We start from the raw sequence: 12,295 nt of genomic DNA, 5'->3' as shown, positions 1-12,295 counted from the left end.
ACGCTACATGTCACAGGGGAAGCGAGAAATACCAGCATCCAATTAGTCGTTCATCAAATGCCTGTCACTAGGCTAATGCGGCACCATTTCAAAGAAATTTTGTGGCTGTTTGTTCATTAGTAGACTCGCTAAACAAAAAAAATTTCAATTCTGGAGCTTTACATGTCAAAACCACAATCTAATTATGAGGCACGCCGGAGTGGGGAGTTTGACCACCTGGGGTTCTTTGCTTCTTTCTCGTGCCCCTAATTTAAGTAACACGAGCGTTTATTTTTATTTTTTTTCATTCTGCCTCCATCAAAATACGGCCACAGCAGCTGGGATTGAACCAGCAGCCTAGAGGGGCCACTGAGCTACTGCAGACAGGTACACAGCTAGCACTATATACAACAAATTGGCAAGCTCAAAATGGTTCAGGAGCACTTTAAGATTTCTAGGTAAGCTATTTCACAGGAGATTACACAGTTCAACGAAAAAAGAAAGTCATCTTGTCTACACATACCGGGTGGACAAAGTGTGGCAGCGCTCCTCTCAACGCCCAAGCTGCTCGCACCAACAGCTTGTCTCCAAGCTCAGACTCCTTTGCGGCTATTGGACCCGTCAGGATTTCTGCAATCTTTAGTTCAGTTTCCTTGCTGATGCATGGCCGAATACTGGCGCTGAAGGGGTCATGGGTACATGCAGGAAATAACCAAATCAAGTTTAGACAATATCACTGAAGTTACTTGAAGCAGCCTGCACTGCCTTCCGGACAATCATTTTGTGTTGTTTTCTTCGGAACGCTTTTTGAACATCGCAAGAAATAGTTTACAATCTAGAAAAAACTGCTGTCGACATGCAGGTCAAATATTCAGCAGGAAACTTCCAATATCGCATAACAGATCGCTTGCTCGGTCTCCTGTGGCTTTTCAAAGCCTTGCTCTTTTTCCAAAGCCTTAGGCAGTGTTAGTGATGACGTTACAAGGGGTGCAATGGCCCATGGATGGCAGTCTATTGTACACGTCCCCCCATATCTTCTAGGAAGTATACATTGTAACATGCTGATACCAGCAATAAACACTGTTTTTTTCTTTACTTTGTTACATTCGTGCCCATCATATTGTCACACATTGTAATGATGGTGAAGAACGCAGTAGCATACCTGCCAACCTGCCAGCGAGGAGGAAGAGGGGGGTTCAAAAACGTTTTCATTCCCCCCCCCCAAAAAAAAATGTTGCCGCCGTGCGAAATGGCACACGTGGTACAGAGTCCATACTTGTCACGACTCCGCGAAGTGACAAAGCACAGAAACTCAGTCGTGTATGATGTCAGAAATACTTGCACATACCATATTTTCCCATGTATATGACGCGGGTTTTTTTTTCTGAATTTTTCATCAGTGCGTCTTATAGAACGGTGCGACTTATGTACGTTTTTTTTTTCGGAAAAACTGCCATCAAAATTGTATTTGATGTTATGGCCACGCGAAGCGCACTGGTTGACTTAACTGCTCCAGGTTCTGTGGCGGATATCGAGGTGCCAGGTTCTTCTCGTGATCGAGTTCCCGAGCGCCGTGCGAGGACGAAGCAGCAACGCAAGCGGCAGCACGATGACTGCGAGTAGACCGACCCCGAAGTCGTCGCATCTGCAGATCGCTATCAAGATACAGTACACGCCGCTGCGCAAACTACGCAGTTGCTACCTGAGTACAAGCCGCGACCCCCCCTGCCTTCCACGCTAGCGCGCCTTCCCGCTTTCCTCTCTTGTGCGCGATTCGGCTCACCGTGGTACGCTTTCACTCGCGCATACAGCATACGGCGCGCGGGGACGATGTTATCGCTCTTGGACTTTATACGGAACATCGCGGCAGCCACGACGGCAGAAATGCGCCTGGAGTGGAAATATATGGCACTCATATGCTTGAGCATGACCCGCGTTTACGGAGTGAAACGTCACTAATTTTTTTAAATCGCTTACCAAACGAACGGCTGCGTCTCATACACCGGTGCAAAACTGCCGTTTTGAAAGGAGTGCATCTTATACAAAAGTGCGAGTTATAGACCGGAAAATACGGTACCGATTCTTGGCTTTTGAAAGTGCCATCGATCGTTCCAACTAAACTCAGGGAAACAGAGTAGTTGGGCATTCGCACTTCACTCGATAACCTGACAAAGCCAACTGAAGCCTAGCGAACTCCCGGTCGGAAAAAACGCTTGACCCAGCCTGAAACGAGCTAATCCGGAAAATCCAATACGGCAGCACCTGTCGGCTGCTCGCGTTCATGGTGGTAGTGTTACAGTGTACTAGAAGTAGCAGGGTGGTGCCGGCGGCCGCTACCAGGATTCACGGTGCATGCTGGTGGCAAACTGCTCCAGCGCCACTTTTTCGCATGGTTATATGACTGGCCGGAAAAGAAAAAAAAAGTGGCGGCCACTTTTCGGGAGATTTGAGGTCGCGTTGTACAATCGGGAGATGCGAGAAAAATTCGGGAGGCTCCCGGACAAATCGGGAGAGTTGGCAGGTGTGCAGTAGCAAAAGTGTGAATCACGAAGCTAACTTTTTATGGGGCGAACCTTTGCGCACAAAAGCAAGTGACACTCGAAGCACAACGACAGCGACGAGCACATTCGGCGATCGGCGAAATCTGATCGGCAGGTCAAGCACGTCAGCTTTTATACATGACTTGTCGAATACATGACTCGTCCACTGGTGCTCGCATGCCTTCCACAAAGTACTACACAATTCGTGTCGCACATACCACAAGGTTCCGTGACAACAGACAATGAGTACAACCAGCGATAAGACTCAAGAAACTTCCAGATACAGAAAGACGCGTCTTGTGCTGAGCGATAACACTGCAACATAAATTGACTCGTAAAAGACATTCACTTAAAATATAATTGACTTATACACGTCCATACAAAGACTTGGCTGTATTACGAGAATCCCAATTTAATTAATAAAACTGCACTGAATGCTAAGGGGTCAACACGGTCTGAAATATTAACACCAAGGTCTTCACTACCCACAATGGCATATGGTAGAGATGCAACTAAAGTTCACCTTTACAACGTTCATAAAATGTAAAGTCACTCAGCAACTGTACTCATGCGTGAAGAATGGGCTGATATGGTGAACAGACGCCTTCAGTGAACAACTGTAGGTGAAAAGAACTTGCCTATCAGTAATAAAGCTGGCTGCAAAATTGATGCTGACAAACTTGTATCTGCTCAACAAATCCAGGGCTTCTTCAAAGAAGCCGACATCCCTGGTGGATAAGAAAAAAGCAGTGTTAAATGTTATGACCCAAACATGTGACTGTTATGACCAAACATGTTATGACCCAAACAAGAGACAGTAAAGCGCCAAGTGAAGCTTGGCGCTTCACTGTCTCTTCTCTTCTGTCCCCTTTTCACAAAATGCATTTCGCGCCACAGACAAGTTCACCTAGGAAATATCAGCACCAACTTGCCCAAGAAGAAGTTCTTTTGGAATGTGACTGACAATTACTGCACATAATTCTTTTATCGTGAGTCTGCAGAGGTAACTTTCACTACCTTAATTTGTACAGGAAATTAGAAGGACTGCATGTCGTGAACACAGCTGCATTGAAAAGAGGCTACCGGGTGTTTTCTTACATTAAAAAATATTTGATTGTGCTTTAGTGTTCTCCCTGAAGCGTTAAGCAAAAAACACTTTGCCTTGGATTTTGTAAGCAGGGGCACCTTAGATGGTGCTTTTGTAACAAGTGAAGCAAACAGCTCGTAGAGAGCTTTCATGTTCGAAATTTAACCCCTTCTGCGACACGCTATTATCCCGAAGTTTGACCAAAAGTGGCCGAACTATTTCTGAAGACGCTACTTGCCAACATGCTTTACCCTCTCAGAAAGAATAAATTCGCTTCTGCTTGCACTGTCCTATAGATTGTGTGCTGCTATCATCAAAAGCACAACACCGAAACAAAACTAGGCTTGTCTATGGCATTGCTATAAAATGTAAAGTTCTGTTTGACGAACTCAGCTCATTCTTACTCATTTTTACCAGAAATGCGTGGACGAACCCAGCTCATTCAAGGCACAGATGAGGTTATTATAGTAAATAAAAGGAATGTCATATTGACTAAGCAAAATTTCCTGGTTATGCACACATGCATTGCTTAATGTGGCTTTGTATATTATAATCATTCTGATCTAGAGTTACGATTTGCTTCTCACTGACACAATACACAAAAAGCGCTAACACTATGCAACAAATTTCATCGATGGCACAACCAGAACTGAAAAGCTAGGCGATATCCTACACTGAATTTACATGCTTCTACATTTAGCTGAACATCCCGAAATAAAATTATTTCGCATTTACGCAAGCCTAACTGCGATAACTGGATGCCCTAAACCAAAGCCATATGTTGAAATAAAAAGAAACAAAGATTTTATTTTACGAACTGCATATCAGATGCTAGCTTGACGAGGACAACTGCAGCTGCTGATATGACTGCTTCAGAGGTCGCCATCCACGCAACACAGCAAGCAAGAAGGCGCCGGTGGACATCAAACTCGGAGCAAAGCTTTTTGCTAAGTTGTGGGTTGTTTTCAAGTAAGGAACGAACTACGTGCAAGCACCTGAAAGGTAAAAAACTACAGTTAGAAAACTAGACATACCAGATATAACCAAAAGTGGGCAATACGGTTAAATAATGCTCATACACCAAACAAATAGCTGCACTAAAAGCTCCCACTGTCGTGACAGCAGGGAATATAAAAACTCAATTATCGAAGTACAGCCTTTTGTCAAAAAGAAATGCAGCCACTAGGGACATCAGTGCCAGTTAGTCCTGGCTGGACTTATTTTATTCATATTTCTTGGTACTGCGATCTTGCTCAAGATCATTAGCAGCGTGCTTACAGAAAGGGGTTTCGGACAAGAACAAAATATAAAGCAGGAACAACATTCTACAGCAATAAAGAAATTCAGTGGCGATTTAGCAGTAAATGCCAGAGAAATGCATTAGCATTATGTCGCACCTCTTTGACGTCCTGGATCCATGATCTAAATCGCATTCACCGCATTGCAAAGTGTTGTTCAGGAGCGCACTCGACACACATCCTGCCTCTCATATATATATATATATATATATATATATATATACAGGGTGTTTCAGCGGACACTTTCAAAAATTCTTAAAGGTTGCCTGTGGCCAATTGTGGCACAATTCTGTGGCACAATTCTAGTTCATGAGCTGGTCTACTCGAAGAGGCGGACATTACTTGCACGAAAAATTGAAATGCATAATCGACTATTTAACAAACATTCACTGATTATGTTTCTAACTAATTACCTGATGGCCCATATTGCAATTTACAAATTGTAGCCGGGGAGTTCGCAAGGCGGATCCACTTGGAATTAATTCTCGGGATGACAGCAGTTTCGAGATATTAATTCCCGAACTTTGTGGATAAATGCATTGGCGTTCCAGTTAGTTTCTTAACAAAACATTGCTTTATGCATTGAAGCACGAAATTAACTGGAACGCCAATGCATTGCTCCGCAAAGTTCAAGGATATCTCGAAACTGGTGTCATCCCGAGAATTAATTCCAAGTGGATCCGCCTTGCGAACTCCTCGGCTACAATTTGTAAATTGCAATATGGGCCATCAGGTAATTAGTTAAAAACTTAATTAGTGAATTTTTGTTAATTAGTCAATTATGCATTTCAATTTTTTGTGCGAGTAATGTCCGCCTCTTCGAGTAGACCAGCTCATTAACTAGAATTGGGCTATCTGCCACAGGCAACCTTAAATAAATGTTGAAAGTGTTCGCTGAAACACCCTGTTTACACATTTGTACCACGTGACCGACTTCCTACACTTATGTTGGTGTTAACAGCTTGAATCTTGCAACATGTTTCGTTAACTGTGAGCACCTCAGGAAGCCACAGAGCTTTCTCATTAAATACTTTAGCTGTACTCTGGTGGACGGTAGCCTAAATTCAAAAGCTTTAACACCAGTCTGTTCGCCTTAGTAAACCTTACATAAAGTTCGGGAAGAATGTCTTCACTTTACATCACAACCCCCAACAACAAAGACAATTCAGCTTGCGCTTGAACTAGCCGTGAAATTGATGGTGGTACGTTGGGAGGGAGGAATACATTGTGGATATTTTTATGCGACCGCGAAACAGGGCATCTTGGTTGTGTTGAATTAGACACGTGTGAAAGCCCACTTGCTGCATTCTTATAAGACATATATTCATAGCCTAGAAAAAAAAATGCTTCCACTATCTTTGAAACATGCTACGAATTCAGTGTGATGTACAGTCATGTTCAATACGAGCTGCAACACATTGCTCATGTTCAAAAGGGCTCCGAGACTGCACGGTGGTGCTGAAATATGAAAAATTGGTCTAGCAAATAGTACCAGTAACAATGTTTAGATGTTCCGTATGTTAGCGCTGCCGTGTAGACTTGGAGCCCCTTCTTCAACTGCGAGCACTTGTGTTGCGGCTCATATTGAACACAACTGTACGCACCTTATTTTTATCAAGTTCAATCCTGACAATGTCAAATGCATGCAAACATGGCAGTTATTTTCAAGTGCCAATCGAAGACGGTATAAGTGGTACTTGCTTTCTACGCTGTATCGGTGGTAGCTCCTCTGTCAAGATCTTGTTTACAAATGTTGTAACCTTCTCGCAGTCACCTTCCCTGAGGTGTGACTTCAGGAGTTTAACAAAAAATGTGGCAGCCAAGCGCTGGACAAGGATGCTAGGATGCTGAAGACACTGGAACACCTTCGACGAGACACCTGAAACGTGAAAACCTCTTTTTTTTTTCTTTTTTTTAGAAGGTCATAAAGAGAGGTTGCACTGCTGAACATCCGCCTTATGAACAAGTTTCTGATCTCCGTATGGTAACACTCTCTGCAGGAAGCCTCACTAAAGCGACCAGGATTCATTATGCCATAACATTTCTGCCACTCATTTTGTTGATGCCCATCAGCACACCCGCAACATGAAAACAGTAGTTGAATAGATTGGGGGGGGGGGGGGGGGCAATGAGCCTACTTAACCTCCCTTTTCTACACGTAACAATATGCAAATACTATTATCATATCTAGTTATCATATCTTGCGCACACAAGCAAGCATTGAAAGCCCAAATTCAGTTTAGTGTCCCAAGTGACAACATTGGATGCAGTTGTCTCGCTGCCAAATATAATAATTTTTATTTATTTATTTATTTCAAAGTACTGTCAATCCTCTCGCGAGGATTGTTACAGGAGTGGGAACAAAACATTACAAAAGCATAGGAAACAACTCACTCAAGCAAAAATTTCATAATCATGCACAACTGTCGCTTATGTATACTTTCAAGGGAACATTTGTAATACATATACATATAATATACAAACATTAGTACACAGTGGTTTCAAATGAGAATACAGAACAGAAGAAGAACAGAAACGTTCAATGCAAAGCCTACAAATGGACGCAAATGGATTAGTATTAGGAGCTTGGAAGCTCCAGGATGATATCCTCAATTCTTTCTAGAAACCTTTCTAATGTCTGGGCTACAGTAAGTGGGCATTCCATTCCCTTATTACTTGAGGAAGAAATGAAAAACGGAATATATTGTTTTTACAAAAATATTCTTTAAACATTTGGTCATGTTTCTGGTGCGTTTTCACTTTTTCTTTAGCAGTAGCGAAGGCTGTGGCGTAGGTTTTAATGTGACCGTTTAACAATTAATAAAAGAAATTCAGACGATGTATTTTGGCTCTGTCACAAAGTGTAGGCAACTCTGCTCGGCGTTCCTCATGTTCCTCATTTAAAAAGAAACCTGACACTGTTGCCAATAACTAAACTTATCCAGCCAATTCAGATAAAGCCAAATAAATCAAGCTAAAGCCAGGCAAACTAGCTAAAGCCAGGTAAATGAGCTAAAGTCAAATAAACCACATACAGCAATGAAAATTGTGCTGAAGCCAGGTATATAAGTTAAAGCCAAGTAAATCAGCTTAAGTCAAGAAAACCAGGTAAATCAAGCTAAAGCCTGTTAAATCAACTAAAGTCGAACAAACCAGGTAAATCAAACTAAAGCCTGGTAAATCAGCTAAAGTCATGCAAACCAGTAGAAGGAAAGCAAATCAAGCTAAAGCCAGGCAAACTAGCCAAGTAAGCCAGGGCTGGAATAAAATAGCGATTCTATTCCAATGCTATTCCATTTAACGCTTCATCAGCAGTCTGAGCAGTGCTCCGCTTATAATCACAATCGGCCGGTCATGAACAGTGGATGATAAAAAAAAAGAGTGAAAGGAATCCTTACATTATACCAGCCCAGTTAAAGCCAGGTAAGTCAAGCCAAGATTTCACCATGCTACATACCTTGTTCGATGCACCAGGCCCGCCCAGATTGGTGACTAAGGAAGGACGTCACTGCTTTCAGGTACGATATCTGTTCATTCTCATTGGCGTTTTCACCCAGTCTACTCAAGGCCTTCAGCACACGACTGTCGTTGTGAAGCGATGCAAACATCGGTTCAAGCTTTCCGAAGACGGCAATGAGCTGAAGTGCGAAGCACAGGGACTCGGATGTCCTAGGCACTGCAACCGACTTTTCCAGCTTGGACAAGACGCCGCAGCCTCTCCACAGCTCAGTTCCGAACTCTGTAATTTATGCAATTTATTTAGCCGCACTGCTCTAGCCTTTATAAAGGCTTCAGCAGGTATCGAGACACAATATACGAACAGAAAAAGTATTCCCAAAGTTTAGGCCCTTCAGCCATGGCGTCCACATTTGTGGACACGACCTATTTTTGCCATTTCTGTGCAGTGGCAGCAAGGAATAGAGCACAAACATTAAGCTTAGGATAAGTTGAACATTCAGCTAACCTAAATTACTTCCAATTTACTTCTGAGTGATATGTATCGTTACAGAGTACCACTTTGGTGAAGGCACTACCATGCTTTACGTGGCAGTTTGAGATGCGGCATGGCGGTAGCAACGTCAAAATATTTTTCTTTTTTTCTTGAAATGCTTGCTGCCAATAAATAATGCATGTAATTCGAGTGGGTGATTCAATCCTCTTTATGAAGTATAGCGAAGAGACACTAGTGGGTCCGGCTCTAAGGGCCCAGACGCTAGTGGGTCCAGTGCTTTTGCTCACAACGGCGCTCGTGCTTGAAAGCTGTGTCTCGTTTGACTGTCGCCACCAGCGAAACGCGAAAGTCCACAGGGTAGCCCGACGAATGTGATAGATGTGTTTGTTGATGGTGTTCACACACCTGCACTCGTGGACACCGGAGCCGCCATAACAGTTATCGACGCAAAACTTTGTCGCTTGATTCGGAAAGTCACGATGCCCCTTAATGGACTCTCCCTCGGCACAGCCAGCTCACAACGTATTCACCCGTTGGTGGCGTGCACAGCTCGTGTTGTCATTGAGCACCTTGTATATGCCATCGAATTTATTGTCATTTCGTCGTGCTCCCATGACGTTATCCTCGGCTGGGATTTTCACTCCCGCCACCACAATGCCGTCATTCATTGCGCACGGGCCGAGCTAGAACTGTCGCCGCTCTCAGATTTGATGCTCGCCGACAATGCTTCTCTTCCCAACAAACTACTCGTCAGACACGACACCACCGTTCCTCCCAACTCATCAGTGGTTGTCTCTATGTACTGCAGCAGCCTCTCCGACGCCGTCGCACTACTTTCTCCGTCTGGCCGCTTTTCCACTCGAAAAGGTCTACTGCTACCTTTTGCGACGGTGAACATCACACAGGGCTCGAGTGCTATATTTATTTGTAACCCATTCCCGTACCCTGTGCTGCTACTCCGAGGAGAATGTCTGGGCAGTGTCCAAGCTATTGAAGACGTACAAATTATGGACGTTCCCGAAGACACATACTGTGCCCGTTACAGTACGATCAGCTCGATTTCTACGGCTGATCCATTGCCCATAGATGTGTTCGATTCTTCTATTGCCGATGACCTTACACCGGCCCAGCGATCACAGCTTCTGTTCATCTTACAAGAATTTCGTACTTCTTTCAACGTCAGGCAACCTTCCCTGGGCCGGACCTCAACTGTTACGCACCACATTGATACTGGCTCTCAATCGCCATTGCGGCAACGCCCATATCGTGTATCGGCTACAGAATGTCGCGCAATTAATGAACAAGTGGCCGATATGCTCCGCCACGAAGTGATCCGACTTTCCCACAGTCTATGGGCATCTCCCGTCATCCTTCTTATGAAGAAAGATGGTTCTGTTCGGTTTTGTGTGGACTGGCGGCGCCTCAACAAGATCACACGTAAGGACGTTTACCCGCTTCCACGAATTGACGACGCTATTGACAGCCTACAAGGAACAGAACTTTTTTAATCTCTCGATCTGTACTCAGAGTATTGGCAAGGACCTATGGCAGATGACGATTGACCGAGGACAGCCTTTGTCACGCCCGACGGCTTATACGAATTTAATGTCATGCCGTTTGGACTTTGTAATGCGCCAGCAACTTTTGAGCACATGATGGATACCGTTCTGCACGACTTGAAATGGCACACGTGCTTGTGCTACCTTGATGACGTCGTTGTTTTTGCTCCGGACTTCTCCACGCACCTTCAACGCCTCCGGCGTGTTTTGACGTGTTTGAGACGTGTTTGGCCTACAACTAAATTTCAAGAAGTGCCGATTTGCAGCGCGGCAGCTGACGATACTGGGTTACGTCATTTCCAAGGATGGAATTCTCCCCGATCCAGCCAAGCTTCGTGCCGAATTCCCTAAACCTACGTCTATCAAAGAACTGCGAAGTTTCGTAGGTTTGTGTTCCTACTTCCGACGCTTCATTCGAAATTTCGCCGCCATCATATCACCTCTGACGAAGCTCCTTGGAAGCAACGGACCCCTTCATTCGTGGTCGTCAGAGTGCAAGGAAGCGTTCACAAATCTCCGTCGTTTGCTGACGACTCCCCCAATTTCGCACCATTATGACCCAACGGCCCGACGGTTTGCGCTCTCCTTGGGCAGCGCAAACCTGGTTTTCCTGAACATGTTGTGGCCTATGCCAGTCGCACCCTTACGAAAGCCGAGACCAACTGCACTGTCACGGAAAACGAATGTCTGGCGATCATCTGGGCTCTTACTAAGTTCCGGCCTTATTTGTATGGCCGCCCATTTGATGTCGTCACAGACCACCATGCACTATGTTCCATGCACTATGTTCCTATAATCCTTCAGGTCGTCTTGCCCACTGGGCACTTCGCCTGCAGGACTACGATATCCGCGTGCTGTACATTGTAACATGTGTAACGTGTAACATTTCGACGCCGACGCCCTGTCATGCTCTCCCTTGCCTGACGATAATACCTGCTGCTCACTATCCCAGCTCGCTGTTTCTTCAAACGACCTTGAGACTATCGCTTCTGAGCAGCGCAAGGACCTGTGGATTGCCTTGATTATAGACTTGCTTGCTGACCCATCACTGCAGTCAACCACTCGTACGTTGCATCGTCTGGCTCACCATTTCACGGTTCGCGACAATCTGCTTCACCGACGCAGTTATATCGCACACTATATCGCAGTTATATCGTATATTGTTGGCCAGTGGTTGTTTGTAGTTCCTCATAGTCTGCGCTCTGAAATCTGCGCATCCTTTCACGCCGATCCACAGTGCGCACACCTCGGCAGTTTTCAAAACCTACCAGCGCCTTTGACAGCGCTACTACTGGCGAGAAATGTACAAGTACGTTCAACAGTTCGTTCGCTCCTGCCCCCGACTGCCAGCGCTGAAAATCTTCACCCCAGTTATCGCCAGCTGGTCTGCAGCTTCTACCCTGCCCTACCCGGCTGTTTGGGTGCATTGGAATTGATTTGTATGGGCCACTTCCCTTGACGTCGGCTGGTAACCGCTGGGCCATTGTAGCAGTGGATCACCTCACACGATACGCCGAAACCGCTGCTCTCCCAGCAGCTACAGCACACGATGTTGCCTCATTCCTGCTTCGCCGATTCATCCTGCGGCATGGTCCACCCCAGGAATTGCTCAATGATTGCGGACGTGTCTTCCTGTCGGAAGTGGTTGAAGCCATTCTTAAAGAGTGCCACGCTATTCATCGCACAACTACGGCGTACCACCCCCAAACCAATGACCTCACAGAATGCTTCAACCGCACGCTCGGCAACATGCTTTCAATGTACGTCGCCTCCGACCACACGAACTGGGACCCCATTCTGCCCTTCGTCACCTACGCGTACAACACCACTACTCAGAGCACCCACTGGCTTTTCGCCCTTTTTCTTACTATACGGTCGGC

The 12,295-nt window shown here is 45.1% G+C and overlaps 1 protein-coding gene across 1 annotated transcript; it reads right to left on the bottom strand.

The window, feature by feature from the left end:
* Nucleotides 1-266: 266 nt before the first annotated feature.
* LOC119434800 (uncharacterized) lies at nucleotides 267-11,162 on the bottom strand. The gene is made up of 5 exons (XM_037701859.2): nucleotides 8,362-11,162; nucleotides 6,606-6,783; nucleotides 4,425-4,601; nucleotides 3,158-3,247; nucleotides 267-659 (listed from the first exon to the last, which is right to left on the bottom strand). Exons 1-5 carry the CDS (start codon nucleotides 8,510-8,512, stop codon nucleotides 467-469), a joined length of 789 nt encoding a protein of 262 aa, XP_037557787.1. The 5' UTR covers nucleotides 8,513-11,162; the 3' UTR covers nucleotides 267-466.
* Between the last annotated feature and the right edge of the window lie 1,133 nt (nucleotides 11,163-12,295).

The sequence above is a fragment of the Dermacentor silvarum genome, unplaced genomic scaffold (assembly GCF_013339745.2).
Source record: "Dermacentor silvarum isolate Dsil-2018 unplaced genomic scaffold, BIME_Dsil_1.4 Seq243, whole genome shotgun sequence".
Taxonomy (NCBI): domain Eukaryota; kingdom Metazoa; phylum Arthropoda; class Arachnida; order Ixodida; family Ixodidae; genus Dermacentor; species Dermacentor silvarum.
Note: the sequence above shows the minus strand (reverse complement) of the source record. Positions and strands in the feature narration are given on the sequence as shown.

Excerpts from the sequence above, each read along its gene's own strand:
- LOC119434800 (XM_037701859.2), bottom strand. The coding sequence starts at position 8,512 with ATGTTTGCATCGCTTCACAACGACAGTCGTGTGCTGAAGGCCTTGAGT. Across the intron at positions 4,602-6,605 it reads CCACCGATACAGCGTAGAAA|GTGCTTGCACGTAGTTCGTT; the intron begins GCAAGTACCACT and ends TTTACCTTTCAG. Across the intron at positions 660-3,157 it reads GCCAGCTTTATTACTGATAG|CGCCAGTATTCGGCCATGCA; the intron begins GCAAGTTCTTTT and ends TGACCCCTTCAG.